Source organism: Oncorhynchus kisutch, linkage group LG8 (genome assembly GCF_002021735.2).
Source record: "Oncorhynchus kisutch isolate 150728-3 linkage group LG8, Okis_V2, whole genome shotgun sequence".
Lineage (NCBI taxonomy): Eukaryota > Metazoa > Chordata > Actinopteri > Salmoniformes > Salmonidae > Oncorhynchus > Oncorhynchus kisutch.
Genome location: NC_034181.2, coordinates 6,364,498 through 6,390,437, shown reverse-complemented (window position 1 = coordinate 6,390,437; position 25,940 = coordinate 6,364,498). Strand labels below are relative to the sequence as shown.

The window sequence follows — 25,940 nt, the reverse complement described above, 5'->3', positions numbered from 1 at the left end:
CCAGCCAGTCAGCCAGTCAGCTAGACAGCCAGTCAGTTAGCCAGCCAGTCAGCCAGTCAGCTAGACAGCCAGTCAGTTAGCCAGCCAGTCAGCCAGTCAGCTAGACAGCCAGTCAGTTAGCCAGCCAGTCAGCCAGTCAGCTAGACAGCCAGTCAGTTAGCCAGCCAGTCAGCCAGTCAGCTAGACAGCCAGTCAGTTAGCCAGCCAGTCAGCCAGTCAGCTAGACAGCCAGTCAGCCAGTCAGTTAGCCAGCCAGTCAGCCAGTCAGCCAGTCAGCTAGACAGCCAGTCAGTTAGACAGCCAGTCAGCTAGACAGCCAGTCAGCTAGACAGCCAGTCAGTTAGCCAGCCAGTCAGCCAGTCAGCTAGACAGCCAGTCAGTTAGCCAGCCAGTCAGCCAGTCAGTTCATCAGTCTGTAATTAGATTGTGGAAATATAATAACCTATATAAATACATAGAGCAAGGGGGGCTGGTTGGATCTGAGTGCGTGGTGGAAGGCACATCTATAGAATGTATATCAAGACGGACCAACAGGAGAGCTGTGCGTTACAATGCGTGCTCTCCTCCACACACCCAGATACCCTTTTAGCCAAGCAATTGTACCCTCATTAACCCTAAACTCCATTAACAAATGTCCCAGGAAGAGAGCACGGGTCTGGGATAGGGTGAGACTAGGACAGGGTAACTCGGTATGGAGTCCGTTTCAGTGGCTATTATCTGTTGTCTCTGACAATGCTTTCTCTCTCTCCTTTTTGGCGTCGGCGCTGAGATTGATATGAAACAGATTGACTTAAATTCATGTCGTTCCATCCAATGAGAGGAGAGGAGAGGATGTTGTGAATGTGCCTGGCAGTCAGACTGACACTGTTCAGCCAAACAGATGGGGTGGACTCTGCTTTTCACCACCACATTTCAGAGACGGACTTAATGATGTTGGGGTCAGAGACAGGCTTTAATGACGTTATTTCAGAGACAGACTTTAATGATGTTGGGTCAGAGACAGGCTTTAATGATGTTGGGTCAGAGACAGGCTTTATGATGTTGGGTCAGAGACAGGCTTTATGATGTTGGGTCAGAGACAGGCTTTAATGATGTTGGGTCAGAGACAGGCTTAATGACGTTGGGTCAGAGACAGGCTTTAATGACGTTGGGTCAGAGACAGGTTTAATGACATTGGGTTAGAGACAGGCTTTAATGACGTTGGGTCAGAGACAGGTTTAATGACATTGGGTCAGAGACAGGCTTAATGACGTGGGGTCAGAGACAGGCTTTAATGACGTGGGGTCAGAGACAGGCTTAATGATGTTGGGTCAGAGACAGGCTTTAATGACGTTGGGTCAGAGACAGGCTTAATGACGTTGGGTCAGAGACAGGCTTAATGACGTTGGGTCAGAGACAGGCTTAATGATGTTGGGTCAGAGACAGGCTTAATGACGTGGGGTCAGAGACAGGCTTTAATGACATGGGGTCAGAGACAGGTTTAATGACATTGGGTTAGAGACAGGCTTTAATGACGTTGGGTCAGAGACAGGTTTAATGACATTGGGTCAGAGACAGGCTTAATGATGTGGGGTCAGAGACAGGCTTTAATGACGTGGGGTCAGAGACAGGCTTAATGATGTTGGGTCAGAGACAGGCTTTAATGATGTTGGGTCAGAGACAGGCTTTATGATGTTGGGTCAGAGACAGGCTTTATGATGTTGGGTCAGAGACAGGCTTTAATGATGTTGGGTCAGAGACAGGCTTAATGACGTTGGGTCAGAGACAGGCTTTAATGACGTTGGGTCAGAGACAGGTTTAATGACATTGGGTTAGAGACAGGCTTTAATGACGTTGGGTCAGAGACAGGTTTAATGACGTTGGGTCAGAGACAGGCTTAATGATGTTGGGTCAGAGACAGGCTTAATGACGTGGGGTCAGAGACAGGCTTTAATGACATGGGGTCAGAGACAGGTTTAATGACATTGGGTCTGAGACAGGCTTAATGATGTTGGGTCAGAGACAGGCTTAATGACTTGATTTCAGAGACAGGCTTTCATGACATGGGGTCATGTGATCAGTGGCAAATTCACATCTATATCTCCAAGGCAACAAGAACAGAATAGAGCTTCGACAGACAGACAGACAGACAGACAGAGACAGACAGACAGACAGACAGGATGTATTGTGACCAGGTAACTAAATATTGTACCATAGTAGCCCGAAACAAGCAGATCCAATCAACAGGTAAATATTACCCTGTTCTCCCTGTGTCTGTGGTCATGGCAGCTACAATATTTTCCACACGGTCGTGTTGATGATGCCAGTAGAAACAGAGGCGTTTTAACGATAGGTATGTTGTTACGAGGTTAGAAATAGCATCAGGGAAGAAAGAATCATTGAAAGTCACATTGGGTTCAGTGGAATGAACATGTTTAATGTAGCATGGTGTCTACACAAATAACCTTCTTCTGGCTGTTGTTTATTTAACCCGTTTTTATTTAAATTTTTTATTTAACCTTTATTTAACGAGGCAAGTCATTTAAGAACAAATTCTTATTTACAATGACAGCCCTAGGAACAGTGGGTTAACTGCCTGTTCAGGGGCAGAACGACAGATTTTTACCTTGTCAGCTCGGAATGTCTTACAGGAAGTCCTGTCTGGCTAAGAGGAAGCCTGACATCATACGACAACTTTACCATGACATGGATGTATAATCTCCTATGGAGTCTATGAGTCTATACACCCATGTACCTCTGTGCATTCGTTTAGGTTATAGGATTAAAATAACAACCCAATGTTTATTTAGGGAGTTTCTCCCATTCTTCTCTGCAGATCCTCTCAAGCTCTGTCAGGTTGGATGGGGAGCATCTCTGCACAGCTCTTTTCAGGTCTCTCCAGAGATGGTCAATTGGGTTCAAATCCGGGCTCTGGCTGGACTACTCAAGAACATTCAGAGACTTGTCCAGTAGCCACTCCTGCGGTTTCTTGGCTGTGTGCTTCGGGTGGTTGTCCCATTGGAAGGTGAACCTTTGCCCCTGTCTGAGGTCCTGAGCGCTCTGGAGAAGGTTTTCATCAAGGATCTCTCTGTACTTTGCTCCGTTCATCTTTCCCTCAATCCTGACTAGTCTCCCTGTCCCTGCCACTGAAATACATCTCCACAGCATGATGCTGCCACCACCATGCTTCACTGTAGGGATGGTGCCAGGTTTCCTCCAGACGTGACGCTTTGCATTCAGGCCAAAGAGTTCAATCTTGGTTTCTTCAGACCAGAGAATCTTGTTTCTCATGGTCTGAGACCTTTAGGGGCCTTTAGGCAAACTCCAAGTGGGCTGTCATTTGCCTTTTACTGAGGAGTGGCTTCCGTCTGGTCACTCTACCATAAAGGCCTGATTGGAGTGCTACAGAGATGGTTGTCCTTCTGGAAGGTTCTCACATCTCCACAGAGCAACTCTGGAGCTCTGTCAGAGTGAACATCGGGTTCTTGGTCACCTCCCTGACCAAGGCCCTTCTCTCGTGATTGTTCAGTTTGGCCGGGAGGCCAGCTCTAGGTAGAGTCTTGGTGGTTCCAAACTTCTTCCATTTAAGAATGATGGAGGCCACTGTGTTCTTGGGGACAATCAATGCTGCAGAAATGTTTTGGTACCCTTCCCCAGATCTGTGCCTCAACACAATCCTGTCTCGGTGCTCTACGGACATTTCCTTCGACCTCATGGCTTGTGTTTTGCTCTGACGTGCACTGTCATCTGTGGGGCCTTATATAGACAGGTGTGTGCCTTTCCAAATCATGTCCAATCAATTGAATTTACCACAGGTTTACTCCAATCAAGTTGTAGAAACATCTCAACAATGATCAATGGAAACAGGATGCGCCTCAAAGCTCAATTTCGAGTCTCATAGCAAAGCGTCTGAATACTTATGCAAATAAGGTATTTCTGATTTTTTATAAATTTGCAAAACAATCTAATAAACAGTTTTTAAAAATGTTTTTAAATCCATTTTAGAATAAGGCTGTAACGTAACAAAATGTGGAAGTGGGTCTGAAAACTTTCAGAATGCTCTGTGTATCAATCTCTCTCTATCTCGCACCTCTCCAAAGGACATTCTACATTTACGCAGTGGATTAGCTACTTATCAATTCATCTGAGACTAAATTTCTAATTTAAAGGAACAACTCAAGCCAACAAACTCACCGGGAAATGAGAGCAGGATGTGTGTTTGTCATCGCCCTTTAGTGGACAGAAATAGAGAGGTTGGACAGAGACAGAGAGGATGGACCGCTTTTAAGTGCGTCATACAAGACAATCCTGTGCAGGTAGACAGGTGATCCTCTGGTGATTGATTACAGGCATTTCCAACCTGTCAAATAGACGTTTCAAATCTATGTTTTTTTTAACCAAAAGGTTTATCTGGTTTTACAACTCAAGACCAGACGAGCAAAAAAAAAAAACATTTTAGGCCTATGATTCCTGACAGGAAGAAACTGTTTTAAAAAACAGGTTTGCTTTACTATAGGGGTGTGGACAGCCATAATGGGCAAGCAACATCCTTTTATTCATAGATGTCTATAGAAGGTTTTATTAGTCATAAACACCTATGGCCTACGCATCATTTCAGGGAACAGGGGAACGAAAAACGAACGCCGAACCTGGCCATTCAACAGTTCATCATTAACATAAAGAACGGTCTATCCCGGCTTGTTGTGGTATGTAGATGACCAGGGTTGGTCTGGGAATCAGGAAATAAATAAATAAAATAAAATAACTGAATAAATCAAAAGACAATAGCTTAGATTCTTTGTTGTCCTTTTTGGTGAGAACGGAGTCATTAGGGCTTAAAGTTATTTTTTGATAGAAATTTCTGTACGTTTAACATCCAACTTGTCGCCAAATCTTTGATGACTTTGGAATGAATCCCAAATGGCACCCTATTCCCTATGTAGTGCACTACTTTTAACCAGGACCTATAGCCAAATGGCACCATATTCCCTATGTAGTGCACTACTTTTAACCAGGACCTATAGCCAAATGGCACCCTATTCCCTATGTAGTGCACTACTTTTAACCAGGACCTATAGCCAAATGGCACCCTATTCCCTATGTAGTGCACTACTTTTGACCAGAGCTCAAGACTAGGCCCTGGCCAAACATAGACCCGTTTACACCTTGGCTAACATTTAAGTTTCGTAATCTGATCAATATGACCCAATCACAAAGCTTATCTGATCTAGGTTTTGTAGCGTCTAAACATTGTTATTAAAATGTGTCTCTTATCCATCCACGGTGTCTGTGTTGTGATCAGATTAGCTGATGTGTCCCTGTAGGGTGAATTCAGGAATAAAGTGGGACACTTTTTAGCATTTCTGTCTTCTGTCAACCTCTTTCGAACATCTCATCAACATATTATCACAACACACGATACATTTCTGAAATCCTCAAGATGTTTCCTAATCACACAACGACAACAAAAACTAAATGTGACACACCCATTTGTGTACACTGAGTCAAAACCACATTTTCAGTTGACGTTTGGTAGACTGGGACAGCAGGTTAGACACCCTAATAGCAGCATAGATCAACTGGTACACCCTTATTATAGCAGGTTATATCAACTGGTACACCCTTATCATAGCAGCATAGATCAACTGGTCCACCCTTATCATAGCAGCATAGATCAACTGGTACACCCTTATTATAGCAGGTTATATCAACTGGTACACCCTTATTATAGCTTCATAGATCAACTGGTACACCGTTATTATAGCAGGTTATATCAACTGGTACACCCTTATCATAGCAGCATAGATCAACTGGTACACCCTTATTACAGTCCTGATTGTGCCCCAATGACAATTCAATACAATGTTAGGAAACATCACATTTCGTTTTTGTTGTCGTTGTGTGATTAGGAAACATCTTGAGGATTTCAGAAATGTATCGTGGTTTGTGATAATATGTTGATGAGATGTTCGAAAGAGGTTGACAGAAGACAGAAATGCTAAAAAGTGTCCCACTTTATTCCTGAATTCACCCTACAGGGACACATCAGCTAATCTGATCACAACGCAGACACCGTGGATGGATAAGAGACACATTTTAATAACAATGTTTAGACGCTACAAAACCTAGATCAGATTCTACTTATTCTGAATTCCCTCATATAGCAACAAGAATAAAAGTAGAAGAAGACAGAATAGAACAGGACAGAAGAAGAAACAGACGAAGAAGACAGAATAGAACAGGACAGAAGAAGAAGAGGAAACAGACGAAGAAGACAGAATAGAACAGGACAGAAGAAGAAGAGGAAACAGACGAAGAAGACAGAATAGAACAGGACAGAAGAAGAAGAGGAAACAGACGAAGAAGACAGAATAGAACAGGACAGAAGAAGAAGTGGAAACAGATGAAGAAGACAGAATAGAACAGGACAGAAGAAGAAGTGGAAACAGACGAAGAAGACAGAATAGAACAGGACAGAAGAAGAAGTGGAAACAGATGAAGAAGACAGAATAGAACAGGACAGAAGAAGAAGAGGAAACAGACGAAGAAGACAGAATAGAACAGGACAGAAGAAGAAGAGGAAACAGACGAAGAAGACAGAATAGAACAGGACAGAAGAAGAAGAGGAAACAGACGAAGAAGACAGAATAGAACAGGACAGAAGAAGAAGAGGAAACAGACGAAGAAGACAGAATAGAACAGGACAGAAGAAGAAGAGGAAACAGACGAAGAAGAACCGGAGCCTTGCCTAACCTAAGTACAGGGGGGTCCCCAGTGTAAACTGAATTTCCTTCATAGGCAAAAATAAATAAATATATATATATATAATTGTCCCACATTAGCAAGTTATGGCTGGTAAAGTGGATCAACAAAAAAACGAGACTTGTAAAAATGGACAAATAATATTGGCAACTTTATGTATTTGATGCACCAGTACATATAGTATGGACATTTATATCAGAATTGTGCCTCATTTATGACCGTTTTATAACCTCAACATTAAAACAGAAAAAAGTTTAGTGACGATAGTTTAGATTTTCTCTCGTCAGACCAAGAAATAAAGTCGTCAGCATTAAAGCTGTCCCAGTTTATAATGTCCCACTCTTTCTCGAATTCACACTACTATGCAAATTATTTGACAGATATTCTTTCAAAAAATAATATGGATTTGACTTATTTTATTTTCAATTACTGATGCCAAGTCAATGGTTCTACCTGTCAATGATTGACATGGTTTGACCATCCAGATCTCTTTACACCAGACACAATGCAGTGATGGTCAGGACGATATGAGCACAATCAGGATGTGGACACAATCAGGATGAGGACACAATCAGGATGTGGACACAATCAGGATGTGGACACAATCAGGATGAGGACACAATCAGGATGTGGACACAATCAGGATGAGGACACAATCAGGATGTGGACACAATCAGGATGAGGACACAATCAGGATGTGGACACAATCAGGATGAGGACACAATCAGGACAAAGGGTGCTTGTTAGCAACAGATCTTCTATAGGGAATAAGTTGCCATCTGTGACATAGACTTGATTTCCTTTCATTGTGACCTGATCGTGTCCCGGCTGTTTTAGGAAACTAATTCAATAGGATGGAATATCAAAACAAGGAAACTCTGACCTCTAGTGGTGAAATGAGGTAACAGGTTATCACAAGGCGTGTAGCGCTAACCATGGTGTTAAGGACCATAAGGACGTTGACTTCTTTATAGAACATTCAACAACATCGTTCAAACAATAGGCATCCGATTTAAAAACATTTATTACAAAAAAATATTAAATACATGTTAACATTTAAAAAAAAATATATAACTTATTTTTAGATATTTCAATAAATAGCCTATTTTGTTATGGGAAGATATTGTGATGATGATGATGGTGATGATGATGATGATGATGGTGATGATGATGGTGATGAATAAGAAACAGAGGGCTCAAACTAAACTGAGTTCTCCGAGCCACCGTAGGTCTTATAGGGAAGATATTTTTTTTCACACCTAGAATAAGAGAGGGACAGAAGTGGAGGAAGAGACACAAAAGAGACAGAAAATTATAAAAAGTGAATCAAAGTAAAGAAATCACTCTTATTCTCCCTGTGCCATTTATGTAAGAGACTGAATGCAGCCTACAGTATGGGGTTTGTTTCCAAATGACAGTTCAGTCTCGAATGACATTCTAGTCATTTAGCAGACGCTCTTATCCAGAACGACGTACAGAAGCAGTTAGGATGCCTTGTTCAAGGGCACATCGACAGGGATTCAAACCCACAACCTTTCAGTTACTGGCCCAATGCTCTAACCACTAGGCTATCTGCTGGCCAACTTGCTCTGCTTCTATCTCCTCTGATAGAGTAAGGAATTATGTCAGCTCTACTCATTACATTTCTATCTGATAGAGTAAGGAATTATGTCAGCTCTACTCATTACATTTCTATCTGATAGAGTAAGGAATTATGTCAGCTCTACTCATTACATTTCTATCTGATAGAGTAAGGAATTATGTCAGCTCTACTCATTACATTTCTATCTGATAGAGTAAGGAATTATGTCAGCTCTACTCATTACATTTCTATCTGATAGAGTAAGGAATTATGTCAGCTCTACTCATTACATTTCTATCTGATAGAGTAAGGAATTCAACACGACCCTGTTGAAACTGTCACAATGTAGTCCTCTTTCTTTCTCTTCATCTTTCTCCTTCTCCTTCATTTCCTCCTTCTCTCTTCCCATGCTTCTCTAGCCCCTGACAGGCAGTGTGTGTGTGTGTGTGTGTGTGTGTGTGGGTACCTTCTCTTGATGCAGCAGTAGAGAACGACAGCGAGGCAGCAGACGAGCAAGGCCACGCCCACACAGATGCCAATCACCTCCTCTGCTACGGCAAACTTGCACTGCGTCGCCTGGTGGGTCAACAGACCACAGCGAGGGCCGCTATAGGACACGTCACACCTACACACAGAGAGACATTTTTAGTTCATTGTGTCTGTCTTGTCTTGTCTTGTCTGTCTGTCTGTCTGTCCTGTCTGTGTGTCCTGTCTGTCTGTCTGTCTGTCTGTCTGTCTGTCTGTCTGTCTGTCTGTCTGTCTGTCTGTCTGTCTGTCTGTCTGTCTGTCTGTCTGTCTGTCTGTCTGTCTGTCTGTCTGTCTGTCTGTCTGTCTGTCTGTCTGTCTGTCTGTCTGTCTGTCTGTCTGTCTGTCTGTCTGTCTGTCTGTCTGTCTGTCTGTGTGTCCTGTCTGTGTGTCTGTGTGTCTGTGTGTCTGTCTGTGTGTCCTGTCTGTGTGTGTGTCTGTCTGTCTGTCTGTCTGTCTGTCTGTCTGTCTGTCTGTCTGTCTGTCTGTCTGTCTGTCTGTCTGTCTGTCTGTCTGTCTGTCTGTCTGTCTGTCTGTCTGTCTGTCTGTCTGTCTGACTGTCTGTCTGTTCTTACGTGCAGGCAGGGGTATCGCTGTCAGGTGGGTACATGCACTGTCCGTTCAGGCAGTAGTCAGCATCTTCGTCTTTACAGGGTTTTGACATCCTCAGAACACGAGGCTCCTCCGCATCACTACCTGCAATCAGTCAATCAGAAAATAGCTTCATTGTCCCTGCTACAAAAAAAATAAGCATAGTACATTCAGGGTACACACACACACACACACACACACACACACACACACACACACACACACACACACACACACACACACACACACACACACACACGGTTCTTGTAACAGAAGCATTTCGCTACACGCACAATAACATCTGAAAAACACGTGTATGTGACCAATAACATTTGATTTGATGCTTTAATCTAAAAGCCTTAACCTTTACATTCAGCCTAGGCAAGGTGGGGCTTGGGTGATCTTTGGAAACAGGGATCTGAATCCTGAACAAACTGGAAGGCTCTGTTTTGTTGGAAGCCTGTAGCAACCATTTTCCAAACCATCGACGAAAGGAGGGCCTTCCAGTTTATTCAGGATGCCTGTTTTTACAGGCAGTCTTTTGACCATTCAGATCTGATCTGTTTGCCCATATTTGGGAAAACAAATCAGAATTGGGATGCCTGTGTAAACGCAGCTTCTTGAAAGTAACCGTTGAAACTCACCATTTACAGGTAGTGCAGTGTTCGTGGGCTCTGCAAGGTCCAAGCTGAGTGTCCGTTGTGTTGGTTGAAGGTTGTCTGAAGGTTCTGCTGACTGAGTCACGGTGGAGAGGATGAGCAACATCGTAACCAGAGTGGTGGAGAAGGCTGTGGAACGGAGAGATAGAGGGGATAAGAGGAGAATAATGATGACTGCTTGTCCACACACCTTTTAGAACTGCTCTCATTACATATTATCTCTTCTAGAACGTTGTTCTGGAAGTCTTCTAACAGACAGACATTCTCAAAGAACCTCAATACTTCCTGATCTAACGTGATTGGACAGGTGAAAGCCAGCGCCTGGTCCAGACCACTTGTCAGATAGTGAATAGACTGAAGGTTGCTTTTGTTAAGTGTTGTCAGATAGTCAAGGCACCTTAACTGGGGAGAACGGGATCGTGGGAATGGCTGGAGCGGAATCTGTGGTGTATTTTGATACCATTCCAAAGACATGGTTTCCATGGTTTCCAGGTGTTTGTTGCCATTCCGTTTTCTCTCCATTCCGGCCCATTACAATGAGCCCGTCCTCCCCTCAACAGCCTCCTGTGGGAGTGACCATACTATGTTGTGTAGATTCAAAGCCATACAGTTAAATGATGTATAGCCTACTACAGTATATCTCTATAGATAAATCCATCACATACTATATACAGATCTGTCTGGGTTGTGTCAGTTCTCTGAGGGATCCCCAAAAGGGGCACTCATTTCTGCTCTATCCCAGGACTAACGTACCTGGGTGACCTGATGAAGGGCTTGTTGGTAAGTTCTGTAGTTTCGTCAGGTGTGTTAGTGCTGTGCTAAAGAACAGACAGACACAGACAGACAGACAGACAGGTTGCAGGGCACTCACCGGTTACTGTCTGTTTCGGTCCTGACATCTTGTGGTTTTTCTAAGAGTGTGGCCGTCCTCAGACTGTCTCTTCCTCAGGTGTGTGGTTTACAGTGAAAGTCTGGTGTGCTTTATACTCCTTTAATCCCTGTCATGACTTGCACAACCAATGGGAGAACCAGAATTATGGGGTAAAGAATATTCCCTTTCCACAAATGGCACGCTCGGCTGCTTCCCCCGCATCACTTCCTGTCCCATTGCCCCCGGTTACCGGCATGCAGAGGCAGAAGCCTCTTGGCCAGGTATTAAACAGGTTTGCAGTCCCAGGGGGCAGGAGAGGATTCACTCACTCTCACACACACACTCTCACTCTCACACACACACACTCTCACTCACTCACTCTCACACAGACACACGCACTCACTCTCACGCACACACACACACACACTCTCTCACTCGCTCACACACACACACACACACACACACACACACACACACACACACACACACACACACACACACACACACACACACACACACACACACACACACACACACACACACACACACAGCCTCTGGAGTTTACAGCACTTAATGAAGTGTGTCCATGCCCTCTCCTTCTTGGTCTCCTTCTTTCTCCCTTCCACTCACTCTTTCTCCCTCTCTCCCCTCTTTCTCCCTCTCTCCCCTCTTTCTCCCTTCCACTCTCTCTTTCTCCCTCTCTCCCCTCTTTCTCCCTTCCACTCTCTCTTTCTCCCTGTCTCCCCTCTTTCTCCCTTCCACTCTCTCTTTCTCTCTCTCTCCCCTCTTTCTCCCTCTCCTCTCTTTCTCCCTCTCTCCCCTCTTTCTCCCTTCCACTCTCTCTTTCTCCCTCTCTCCCCTCTTTCTCCCTCTCTCCCCTCTTTCTCCCTCTCTCCCCTCTTTCTCCCCCTCTCACTCTTTCTCCCTCTCTCACTCTTTCTCCCTCTCTCCCCTCTTTCTCCCTCTCTCCCCTCTTTCTCCCTCTCTCCCCTCTTTCTCCCTCTCTCCCCTCTTTCTCCCTCTCTCCCTCTTTCTCCCTCTCTCCCCTCTTTCTCCCTTCCACTCTCTCTTTCTCCCTCTCTCCCCTCTTTCTCCCTCTCTCCCCTCTTTCTCCCTTCCACTCACACTTTCTCCCTCTCTCTCTCCCTCCCACTTCTCTCTCTCCCTCACACTTCTCTCTCTCCCCCTCTCTCCCTAACCCTATTCTCTCTCCCCCTCTCTCTCTCTCTCCATGTTCTCTCCCTAAGTCCTGACCCCTGCCTCTAAGTGTTGGCTTTAGAGGCACCCCACTGAGCACACCAAGTCATTTTAAAGTGGACAATTGGGTAACGTGACGTAGATCAATGAGATTACAATTTATATTCACTCACTCAAAAAGACGGCCAAAAGTTCGTTGTATTTCTAATGTGTCATCGCTATGTGTTTAGCCATCTACCAGCGCAACCAATTTCCAATGAAAAAGACGTCAGATTTTTTTCAGGTTTAGTCGTCACCACTGCGTTTTCAACCATTTAAAAGTACAGCCAATTCCAAATGGGAATACAATGTCAGGTATTTTGTTTATTTATACAACAGATTCATGTGATATCGCTGGTCTTCATCTAATAGCAGAAACCAAATAATCTGGATTACAGTTGAGATGACATGAAAGTACGTGGTGGAAGTAAGTGATCAATGCTGTCTGAGATTCTGACAGATCATTACAGCTATTGAGAAGATTGTCATCGACCTGCGACGACCTGAGACACGCACGCCTTATATACGATCGCGGAAGAAGAAATGCATAGTTACTGTAACTATGCATTTCTTCTTCTGCGATCGTATAAAGCGTGCCTTAATGTGACCATGTGTTACTCATTTTAAGGGTAAATGTCACATTAGTTTGTCAGATATATAGACTAAAGTTAAGTCTACGGGATTACAAAAGTAATATTGAATTTTGTTTGGGATTAGAACGCATCCAAAACATCAACATTTAAAGTATCTACTGCTTGGACAATTTCATCTGAGTCACTCGCTCAATGCCATTCTCTAACTTTTAATTTTTGGTTGAGTTGGAGAAGGTGAATCCGAACATATAATGTCGACAAGTTAACAGGCTATTTCTTGTGTTTTGAAAAGGGATGTTGAATTGTGTTTGGTTGTCAACGGTAACCAAATATCAACATTTGAAGGAGATGTTTCTTGTGCTTGGATAGTTCCATCTGTACCACTGACTATCTCTTTCATTTCAGGTCATCTACAAACTAATCATTTATATGTTGGAGAACACGTCTTCATTTCAACCAACAATTTAAGTTAAAGGATAGGACTAAATCAAATCGAACTTTAAAAATGTAAATTCAAATACAGTTTTATTTATTCCAATTCTTTAACATAGATTTATTTTTGTTAAAGACAAACTAACTATTTAACCATTTCCTTCAAATGTTGATATTTGGTTGTGTTGACAACCAAACACAATATTACTAAATATCATTCCATTTTAAATCCACCAGAGCTTGAAGCCCTAGACCTATTGAAGCCCTAGACCTATTGAAGCCCTAGACCTATTGAAGCCCTAGACCTATTGAAGCCCTAGACCTATTGAAGCCCTAGACCCATTGAAGCCCTAGACCTATTGAAGCCCTAGACCCATTGAAGCCCTAGACCTATTGAAGCCCTAGACCCATTGAAACCCTAGACCTATTGAAGACCAAATGAAGCCCCAGACCTATTGAAGACCAAATGAAGCCCTAGACCTATTGAAGCCCTAGACCTATTGAAGACCCATTGAAGCCCTAGACCTATTGAAGCCCTAGACCCATTGAAGCCCTAGACCCATTGAAGCCCTAGACCTATTGAAGCCCTAGACCTATTGAAGCCCTAGACCCATTGAAGCCCTAGACCTATTGAAGACCTAATGAAGCCCTAGACCTATTGCAGACCTATTGAAGCCCTAGACCTATTGAAGCCCTAGACCCATTGAAGCCCTAGACCTATTGAAGACCTATTGAAGCCCTAGACCTATTGAAGCCCTAGACCCATTGAAGCCCTAGACCTATTGAAGACCTAATGAAGCCCTAGACCTATTGAAGCCCTAGAACCATTGAAGTCCTAGACCCATTGAAGACCTATTGAAGCCCTAGACCTATTGAAACCCTAGACCTATTGAAGCCCTAGACCTATTGAAGCCCTGGACCTAATTGAAGACCTAATGAAGCCCTAGACCCATTGAAGCCCTAGACCTATTGAAGCCCTAGACCCATTGAAGCCCTAGACCTATTGAAGCCCTAGACCCATTGAAGCCCTAGACCTACTGAAGACCAAATGAAGCCCCAGACCTATTGAAGACCTATTGAAGCCCTAGACCTATTGAAGACCAAATGAAGCCCTAGACCTATTGAAGACCTATTGAAGCCCTAGACCTATTGAAGACCCATTGAAGCCCTAGACCTATTGAAGCCCTAGACCCATTGAAGCCCTAGACCCATTGAAGCCCTAGACCTATTGAAGCCCTAGACCCATTGAAGCCCTAGACCTATTGAAGACCTAATGAAGCCCTAGCCCTATTGAAGCCCTAGAACCATTGAAGTCCTAGACCCATTGAAGACCTATTGAAGCCCTAGACCTATTGAAGCCCTAGACCTATTGAAGCCCTAGACCTATTGAAGCCCTAGACCTAATTGAAGACCTAATGAAGCCCTAGACCCATTGAAGCCCTAGACCTATTGAAGCCCTAGACCCATTGAAGCCCTAGACCTATTGAAGCCCTAGACCCATTGAAGCCCTAGACCTACTGAAGACCAAATGAAGCCCCAGACCTATTGAAGACCTATTGAAGCCCTAGACCTATTGAAGACCAAATGAAGCCCTAGACCTATTGAAGACCTATTGAAGCCCTAGACCTATTGAAGACCTATTGAAGCCCTAGACCTATTGAAGCCCTAGACCCATTGAAGCCCTAGAGCTATTGAAGACCTAATGAAGCCCTAGACCTATTGAAGCCCTAGAACCATTGAAGTCCTAGACCCATTGAAGACCTATTGAAGCCCTAGACCTATTGAAGCCCTAGACCTATTGAAGCCCTAGACCTATTGAAGCCCTAGACCTAATTGAAGACCTAATGAAGCCCTAGACCCATTGAAGCCCTAGACCTATTGAAGCCCTAGACCCATTGAAGCCCTATACCCATTGAAGCCCTAGACCTATTGGAGCCCTAGACCTATTGAAGCCCTAGACCTATTGAAGCCCTAGACCTATTGAAGCCCTAGACCTTTTGAAGCCCTAGACCCATTGAAGCCCTAGACCTATTGAAGCCCTAGACCTATTGAAGCCCTAGACCTATTGAAGCCCTAGACCCATTGAAGCCCTATACCCATTGGAGCCCTAGACCTATTGAAGCCCTAGACCCATTGAAGACCTAGACCCATTGAAGCCCTAGACCCATTGAACCCCTAGACCCATTGAAGCCCTATACCCATTGAAGCCCTAGACCTATTGGAGCCCTAGACCCATTGAAGCCCTAGACCCATTGAAGACCTAATGAAGCCCTAGACCTATTGAAGACCTATTGAAGCCCTAGACCTATTGAAGCCCTAGACCCATTGAAGCCCTAGACCTATTGAAGACCTATTGAAGCCATAGACCTATTGAAGCCCTAGACCTATTGAAGCCCTAGACCCATTGGAGCCCTAGACCTATTGAAGCCCTAGACCTAATTGAAGCCCTAGACCTATTGAAGCCCTAGACCTATTGAAGCCCTATTGAAGCCCTATTGAAGCCCTATTGAAGCCCTAGACCTATTGAAGCCATAGACCTATTGAAGCCCTAGACATATTGAAGCCCTAGACCCATTGAAGCCCTAGACATATTGAAGCCCTATTGAAGCCCTAGACCTATTGAAGCCCTAGACCCATTGAAGCCCTAGACCTATTGAAGACCTATTGAAGCCCTAGACCTATTGAAGCCCTATTGAAGCCCTAGACCCATTGAAGCCCTAGACCTATTGAAGCCCTAGACCTATTGGAGCCCTAGACCTATTGAAGCCCTAGACCTATTGAAGCCCTAGACCTATTGAAGCCCTAGACCTTTTGAAGCCCTAGACCTTTTGAAGCCCTAGACCCATTGAAGCACTAGACCTATTGAAGCCCTAGACCTATTGAAGCCCTAGACCCATTGAAGCCCTATACCAATTGGAGCCCTAGACCTATTGAAGCCCTAGACCCATTGAAGACCTAGACCCATTGAAGCCCTAGACCCATTGAACCCCTAGACCCATTGAAGCCCTATACCCATTGAAGCCCTAGACCTATTGGAGCCCTAGACCTATTGAAGCCCTAGACCCATTGAAGACCTAATGAAGCCCTAGACCTATTGAAGACCTATTGAAGCCCTAGACCTATTGAAGCCCTAGACCCATTGAAGCCCTAGACCTATTGAAGACCTATTGAAGCCATAGACCTATTGAAGCCCTAGACCTATTGAAGCCCTAGACCCATTGGAGCCCTAGACCTATTGAAGCCCTAGACCCATTGAAGCCCTAGACCTATTGAAGACCTATTGAAGCCCTAGACCTATTGAAGCCCTAGACCCATTGAAGCCCTAGACCTATTGAAGCCCTAGACCTATTGAAGACCTATTGAAGCCCTAGACCTATTGAAGCCCTAGACCAATTGAAGCCCTAGACCTATTGAAACCCTATTGAAGCCCTAGACTTATTGAAACCCTAGACCTATTGAAGCCCTATTGAAGCCCTAGACCTATTGAAGCCCTAGACCTAATGAAGCCCTATTGAAGCCCTAGACCTATTGAAGCCCTATTGAAGCCCTAGACCCATTGAAGCCCTAGACCTATTGAAGCCCTAGACCTATTGAAGCCCTAGACCTATTGAAGCCCTAGACCTATTGAAGCCCTAGACCTATTGAAGCCCTAGACCCATTGAAGCCCTAGACCTATTGAAGCCCTAGACCTATTGAAGCCCTAGACCCATTGAAGCCCTATACCCATTGGAGCCCTAGACCTATTGAAGCCCTAGACCCATTGAAGACCTAGACCCATTGAAGCCCTAGACCCATTGAACCCCTAGACCCATTGAAGCCCTATACCCATTGAAGCCCTAGACCTATTGGAGCCCTAGACCTATTGAAGCCCTAGACCCATTGAAGACCTAATGAAGCCCTAGACCTATTGAAGACCTATTGAAGCCCTAGACCTATTGAAGCCCTAGACCCATTGAAGCCCTAGACCTATTGAAGACCTATTGAAGCCATAGACCTATTGAAGCCCTAGACCTATTGAAGCCCTAGACCCATTGGAGCCCTAGACCTATTGAAGCCCTAGACCTATTGAAGCCCTAGACCCATTGAAGCCCTAGACCTATTGAAGCCCTAGACCTATTGAAGCCCTAGACCTATTGAAGCCCTATTGAAGCCCTAGACCTATTGAAGCCCGAGACCAATTCAAGCCCTAGACCTATTGAAACCCTATTGAAGCCCTAGACTTATTGAAACCCTAGACCTATTGAAGCCCTATTGAAGCCCTAGACCTATTGAAGCCCTAGACCTAATGAAGCCCTATTGAAGCCCTAGACCTATTGAAGCCCTATTGAAGCCCTAGACCCATTGAAGCCCTAGACCTATTGAAGCCCTAGACCTATTGAAGCCCTAGACCTATTGAAGCCCTTGACCCATTGAAGCCCTAGACCCATTGAAGCCCTAGACCCATTGAAGCCCTAGACCTATTGAAGCCCTAGACCTATTGAAGCCCTAGACCTATTGAAGCCCTAGACCTATTGAAGCCCTAGACCCATTGAAGCCCTAGACCCATTGAAGCCCTAGACCTATTGGAGCCCTAGACCTATCGAAGCCTTAGACCCATTGAAGCCCTAGACCTATTGAAGCCCTAGACCTATTTAAGCCCTAGACCCATTGAAGCCCTAGACCCATTGAAGCCCTAGACCTATTGGAGCCCTAGACCTATTGAAGCCTTAGACCCATTGAAGCACCTAGACCTATTGAAGCCCTAGACCTATTGAAGCCCTAGACCTATTGAAGCCCTAGACCCATTGAAGCCCTAGACCCATTGAAACCCTAGAGCTATTGAAGCCCTAGACCTATTGAAGCCCTAGACCTATTGAAGCCCTAGACCTATTGAAGCCCTAGACCCATTGAAGCCCTAGACCTATTGAAGACCTATTGAAGCCCTAGACCTATTGAAGCCCTAGACCCATTGGTACTGGGTACTCCTGGTACTGCCTGCCCCTGGTACTGCCTGATCCTGGTACTGCCTGCTCCTGGTACTGCCTGCTCCTGGTACTGCCTGCTTCTGGTACTGCCTGCTCCTGGTACTACCTGCTTCTGGTACTGCCTGCTTCTGGTACTGCCTGCTTCTGGTACTGCCTGCTCCTGGTACTGCCTGCTTCTGGTACTGCCTGCTCCTGGTACTGCCTGCTCCTGGTACTGCCTGCTCCTGATACTGCCTGCTCCTGATACTACCTGCTCCTGATACTACCTGCTCCTGATACTGCCTGCTCCTGGTACTGCCTGCTCCTGATACTACCTGCTCCTGATACTACCTGGTCCTGATACTACCTGCTTCTGGTACTGCCTGCTGCTGATACTGCCTGCTCCTGATACTGCCTGCTGAATACATTCCTTTAGCAAAATAAATGGAAATAACACATTTAAATAAGTATTCAGACTCTTTACTCAGTACTTTGTTGAAGCACCTTTGGCAGTGATTACAGCCTCAAGTCTTCTTGGATATGACGATAAAAGCCTGTCACACCTGTATTTGGGGAGTTTCTCCCATTCTTCTCTGCAGATCCTCTCAAGCTCGGTCAGGTTGGATGGGGAGTGTCGCTGCACAGCTATTTTCAAGTCTCTACAGAGATGTTAGATCGGGTTCAAGTCCGGACTCTGGCTGGGCCACTCAACGACATTCAGAGACTTGTCCCAAAGCCACTCCTGAGTTGTCTTGGCTGTGTGCTTAGGGTTGTTGTCCTGTTGGAAGGTGAACTTTCACCCCAGTCTGAGGTCCTGAGCACTCTGGAGCAGGTTTTCATCAAGGATCTCTCTGTACATCTGTTCCCTCAATCCTGTCTAGTCTCCCAGTCCCAGCCAATGAAAAACATCCTCACAGTATGATGCTGTCACCACCATGCTTCACAGTAAGGATGGTATTGGCCAGGAGATGAGCGGTGCCTGGTTTCCTCCAGACATGACTCAATCTTGGATTCATCAGTTTCTCATGGTCTGAGAGTCTTTAGGTGCCTTTTGGCAAACTCCAAGCGGGCTGTCATGTGCATGAGGAGTGGCTTCCGTCTGGTCACTCTACCATAAAGGCCTGATTTGTGGAGTGCTGCAGAGATGGTTCTCCCATCTCCACAGAGGAACTCTGGAGCTCTGTCAGAGTGACCATCAGGTTCTTGGTCACCTCCCTGACCAAAGCCCTTCTCCCTTGATTGCTCAGTTTGGCCGGGCGGCCAGCTCTAGGATGAGTCTTGGTGGTTCAAAACTTATTCAATTTAAGAGTGATGGAGGCCACTGTGTTCTTAGGGACCTTCAATGCTGCAGAAATGTTTTGGTACCCTTCCCCAGATCTGTGCCTTTACACAATCCTGTCTCAGAGCTCTACAGACAATTCTTTCGACCTCATGGCTTGGCTTTTGCTCTGACATGCACTGTCAACTGGGGAACTTTATATAACTTTATATAACTTTATATAGGTGTGTGCCTTTCCAAATGTCCAATCAATTGAATTTACCACAGGTGGACTCAAGTTGTAGAAACATCTCAAGGGTGATCAATGGAAACAGGATGCACCTGAGCTCAATTTAGAGTCTAATAGCAAAGGGTCTGAATACTTATGTAAATAAGGTAGTTTTTTAAATATTTTTAATACATACATTAACCTGTTTTTGCTTTGTCATTATGGGGTACTGTGTGTAGATTGATGAAAGGGAAAAAGTATTTAATAAGGGTGTGATGTAACAAAATGTGGAAAAAGTGAAGGGGTCTGAATACTTTCAGAATGCACTGTACAGTTCACAGAGTGACGCTCAGAGTAACACATAGTAACAGAGTAATGCCGAGAGTAATGCGGATTAACAGAGAAACACAGAGTAACAGAGTAACACATAGTAACAGAGTAACACATTGAAACAGAGTAACACAGAGTAACACATAGTAACACAGAGTAACACATAGTAACAGAGTAACACATTGAAACAGAGTAACACAGAGTAACACAGAGTAACACATAGAAACAGAGTAACACAGAGTAACATAGTAACAGAGTAACACAGAGAAACACATAGTAACACAGAGTAACAGAGTAACACAGAGTAAAACAGAGTAACAGAGTAACAGTGACACATAGTAACAGTTACACAGAGTAACATAGAGTAACATAGTTACACATAGTAACAGAGTAACACTAGCCACTTAATATAATGTTTACATACCCTACATTACTCATCTCATCTGTATATACTGTATTCGATACCATCTACTGCATCTTGCCATCTTTATGTAATACATGTATCACTAGCCACTTTAAACAATGCCACTTTATATAATGTCTACATACCCTACATTACTCATCTCATATGTATATACTGTACTCTATACCATCTACTGCATCTTGCCTATGCCGTTCGGCCATCACTCATTCATATATTTATATGTACATATTCTTATTCATTCCTTTACACTTGTGTGTATAAGGTAGTTGTTGTGAAATTGTTAGGTTACTTGTTAGATATTACTGCACTGTTGGAACTAGAAGCACAAGCATTTCACTACACTCACATTAACATCTGCTAACCATGTGTATGTGACAAATAACATTTGATTTGATGCTTTAAGCACACAGTTTGATGAAATCATTAAAGACACACAAATGACTCGAGGGATTCCCATCAGCAATTGACTTGATTGTGCTGAGCCCGGCTCAGACTTGCTGCGCTGTGTCAAGTGACTATTAATACCACCGGTTGTCTCCATCTCCTCCCTGCTGCAGCGACCACCACAGATCAACAGTGTTCATCGCGCTGTCCGTGTTGCTGAAGCTGCAACATAATTATAGCTATTTTCTGACTGAAATGTTCTGTTACCGAAGTCCCTCTTTTGCTTCGGGAAAACATTCCCTATTCCCTCAACCCTCGCTCTCTTTACGTGACACATGTATGCACACAGCGGTGTAAAATAGTTGAAAGTACTACTTAAGTCGTTTTTGGGGGTATCTGTACTTTATATATTTTTTTTACAACTTTTATTTCACTACATTCCTGAAGCAAATGATGTACTCTTTACTCCATACATTTTCTCTGACACCCAAAAGGACACTCGTCACATTTTGAATGCTTAGCAAGAGAGGAAAATGGTCTAATTCACACACTTATCAAGAGAACATCCCTGGTCATCCCTACTGCCTCTGATCTGGAGGACTCACTAAACAGAAAACATCCCTGGTCATCCCTACTGCCTCTGATCTGGTGGACTCACTAAACAGAAAACATCCCTGGTCATCCCTACTGCCTCTGATCTGGAGGACTCACTAAACAGAGAACATCCCTGGTCATCCCTACTGCCTCTGATCTGGAGGACTCACTAAACAGAGAACATCCTTGGTCATCCCTACTATCTCTGATCTGGAGGACTCACTAAACAGAGAACATCCCTGGTCATCCCTACTGCCTCTGATCTGGAGGACTCACTAAAAAGAGAACATCCCTGGTCCCTACTGCCTCTGATCTGGCAGACTCACTAAACAGAGAACATCCCTGGACATCCCTACTGCCTCTGATCTGGAGGACTCACTAAACAGAGAACATCCCTGCTCATCCCTACTGCCTCTGATCTGGAGGACTCACTAAACAGAGAACATCTCTGGTCATCTCTACTGCCTCTGATCTGGAGGACTCACTAAACAGAGAACATCCCTGGTCCTCCCTACTGCCTCTGATCTGGAGGACTCACTAAACGGAGAACATCCCTGGTCATCCCTACTATCTCTGATCTGTAGGACTCACTAAACAGAGAACATCCCTGGTCATCCCTACTGCCTCTGATCTGTAGGACTCACTAAACAGAGAACATCCCTGGTCCTCCCTACTGCCTCTGATCTGGAGGACTCACTAAACGGAGAACATCCCTGGTCATCCCTACTATCTCTGATCTGTAGGACTCACTAAACAGAGAACATCCCTGGTCATCCCTACTGCCTCTGATCCGACGGACTCACTAAACACACACTTTGTTTGTAAATGGTGTCTGAGTGTTGGAGCCCCTGGCTATCCGTAAATTATATATTTTAAATGTGGTCGTCAAGGCTTTATTTAATATAATACATTTCAAATGATTTATACTTGTACTTTTACTTTTGATACTTAAGTATATGTAAAAACCTAATACTTTTACTCAAGTAGTATTTTACTGGATGACTTTCACTTGAATCATTTTCTATTAAGGTATATTTACTTTTACACCAGAATTTCTCAATAAACTGACAGTTATGACTCAAGCCTGGATGTTTTTATTCTAGGTGTGAAGTATTTCAACATGTTCAGGTGATAACGCCCACACGGATAACTTGGTTCCCGAGTTTCTAAACTATACCAGACCCTCTTTCCTATAGTGTCGCCATCATATTTGAATTGAGGAAGTGTGATCATAATCAGTTGGATATTTTAGCTATCCGCAGTACGTCCTTAATGCCCCCCATTTTATAGACATCTATAGGTCATTTATAGACATCTATGTTTGGAACAAATCAAGACTGGTCCAGACCAGACAAAATCTGAATCAAACAAACGTCGATGATTGGTTCAGATTTGGTCCGGACTGGACCAAAAACCAATGTCCGTGAATTTGGAAATCAATGCAGGTCCGGAACGCCCCCCCCCCCCCCCCCCCCCCCCCCCCCCCCCAAAAAAGACATCCAAAAGGCATTGGCCCGTGCTTACCAAGTTGTAGCCTATAGTGTTGCCTGAAATTACATTTTATGAATGCCCATCTATGTGGTAAGCCTACCGTTTGTAAAACACCAAAAAAAGCCTACCGTGTCGGCCCCGGAGCCTACCGTGTCGGCCCCGGAGCCTACCGTGTCGGCCCCGGAGCCTACCGTGTCGGCCCCGGAGCCTACCGTGTCGACCCCGGAGCCTAACGTGTCGGCCCCGGAGCCTACCGTGTCGGCCCCGGAGCCTACCGTGTCGACCCCGGAGCCTACCGTGTCGGCCCCGGAGTCTACCGTGTCGGCCCCGGAGTCTACCGTGTCGGCCCCGGAGCCTACCGTGTCGGCCCCGGAGCCAACCGTGTCGACCCCGGAGTCTACCGTGTTGGCCCCGGAGCCTACCGTGTCGGCCCCGGAGCCTACCATGTCGGCCCCGGAGCCTACCATGTCGGCCCACAATGGAATTTTCTGACTGCCGTTCCATGTGGTAGCCCCACCATTTGTAAAACAGGCCATTGTGTTGGCTTTAATTGTCCTAATTAATTTGGCTATTTAAGCACTGAATATCAGCTACCCAACGTTATCAAGAGTTATCGAGATCCTATTTGTGTTTACATAGCGGGAAATACAGAAGTATTGTCTTTTTTTGATATGATCAGGACGGATACAAACTTAAAAAGGAGTCTTCCGACTAGCTTGGAAAGACAGTACCGTGCAGTTTCGAAGAGCTCTTACTGCTGCTCGATCATCCTATTTTTCCAACTTAATTGAGGAAAATAAGAACAATCCGAAATTCCTTTTTTGATACTTTCGCAAAGCTAACTAAAAAGCAGCATTCCCCAAGAGAGGATGGTTTTCACTTCAGCAGTAATAAATTCATGAACTTCTTTGAGGAAAAGACCATGATTATTAGAAAGCAAATTACGGACTCCTCTTTAAATCTGCGTATTCCTTCAAAGCTCAGTTGTCCTGAGTCTGCACAACTCTGCCAGGACCTAGGATCAAGAGAGACACTCAAGTGTTTTAGTACTATATCTCTTGACACAATGATGAAAATAATCATGGCCTCTAAACCTTCAAGCTGCATGCTGGACCCTATTTCAACTAAACTACTGAAAGAGCTGCTTCCTGTGCTTGGCCCTCCTATGTTGAACATAATATATGGCCCTCTATCCACCAGATGTGTACCAAACTCACTAAAAGTGGCAGTAATAAAGCCTCTCTTGAAAAAGCCAAACCTTGACCCAGAAAATATTAAAAACTAATCGGCCTATATCGAATCTTCCATTCCTCTCAAACATTTTAGAAAAGGCTGTTGCGCAGCAACTAACTGCCTTCCTGAAGACAAACAATGTATACGAAATGTTTCAGTCTGGTTTTAGACCCCATCATAGCACTGAGACTGCACTTGTGAAGGTGGTAAATGACCTTTTAATGGCATCAGATCGAGGCTCTGCATCTGTCCTGGTGCTCCTAGACCTTAGTGCATTCTTTTGGAGAGATTGGAAACCCAAATTGGTCTACACGGACAAGTTCTGGCCTGGTTTAGATCTTATCTGTCGGAGAGATATCAGTTTGTCTCTGTGAATGATTTGTCCTCTGACAAATCAACTGTAAATTTTGGTGTTCCTCAAGGTTCCGTTTTAGGACCACTATTGTTTTCACTATATATTTTACCTCTTGGGGATGTCATTCGAAAACATAATGTTAACTTTCACTGCTATGCGGATGACACACAGCTGTACAATTCAATGAAACATGGTGAAGCCCCAAAATTGCCCTCGCTAGAAGCCTGTGTTTCAGACATTAGGAAGTGGATGGCTGCAAACTTTCTACTTTTAAACTCGGACAAAACAGAGATGCTTGTTCTAGGTCCCAAGAAACAAAGATCTTCTGTTGAATCTGACAATTAATCTTAATGGTTGTACAGTCGTCTCAAATAAAACTGTGAAGGACCTCGGCGTTACTCTGGACCCTGATCTCTCTTTTGACGAACATATCAAGACCATTTCAAGGACAGCTTTTTTCCAACTACGTAACATTGCAAAAATCAGAAACTTTCTGTCCAAAAATTATGCAGAAAAATTAATCCATGCTTTTGTTAGTTCTAGGTTAGACTACTGCAATGCTCTACTTTCCGGCTACCCGGATAAAGCACTAAATAAACTTCAGTTAGTGCTAAATACGGCTCCTAGAATCCTGACTAGAACCAAAACATTTGATCATATTACTCCAGTGCTAGCCTCCCTACACTGGCTTCCTGTCAAGGCAAGGGCTGATTTCAAGGGTTTACTGCTAACCTACAAAGCATTACATGGGCTTGCTCCTACCTATCGCTCTGATTTGGTCCTGCCGTACATACCTACACGTACGCTACGGTCACAAGACGCAGGCCTCCTAATTGTCCCTAGAATTTCTAAGCAAACAGCTGGAGGCAGGGCTTTCTCCTATAGAGCTCCATTTTTATGGAATGGTCTGCCTGCCCATGTGAGAGACGCAAACTCGGTCTCAACCTTTAAGTCTTTACTGGACTCATCTCTTCAGTGGGTCATATGATTGAGTGTAGTCTGGCTGGCCGGTTCCCCTCTTTCCACTGGGATTCTCTGCCTCTCACTGGTGCTCTTTCATGCCGTCCCTAGGAGGGGTGCGTCACTTGAGTGGGTTGAGTCACTGATGTGATCTTCCTGTCTGGGTTGGTGCAGCCCCTTGGGTTGTGCCGTGGCGGAGATCTTTGTGGGCTATACTCGGCCTTGTCTCAGGATGGTAAGTTGGTGGTTGAAGATATCCCTCTAGTGGTGTGGGGGCTGTGCATTGCAAAGTGGGTGGGGTTATATCCTTCCTGTTTGGCCCCGTCCGGGGGTATCATCGGATGGGGCCACAGTGTCTCCTGACCCCTCCTGTCTCAGCCTCTAGTATTTATGCTGCAGTAGTTTATGTGTCAGGGGGCTAGGGTCAGTTTGTTATATCTGGAGTACTTCTCCTGTCCTATCCAGTGTCCTGTGTGAATTTAAGTATGCTCTCTCTAATTCTCTATTTC

General features: G+C 44.6%; 1 protein-coding gene across 1 annotated transcript; it reads right to left on the bottom strand.

Moving 5' to 3' along the window:
• Window positions 1–6,875: 6,875 nt before the first annotated feature.
• LOC109895182 (epigen) lies at window positions 6,876–11,068 on the bottom strand. The gene is made up of 5 exons (XM_020488834.2): window positions 10,970–11,068; window positions 10,084–10,227; window positions 9,424–9,544; window positions 8,790–8,948; window positions 6,876–8,000 (listed from the first exon to the last, which is right to left on the bottom strand). Exons 1-5 carry the CDS (start codon window positions 10,995–10,997, stop codon window positions 7,943–7,945), a joined length of 510 nt encoding a protein of 169 aa, XP_020344423.2. The 5' UTR covers window positions 10,998–11,068; the 3' UTR covers window positions 6,876–7,942.
• Between the last annotated feature and the right edge of the window lie 14,872 nt (window positions 11,069–25,940).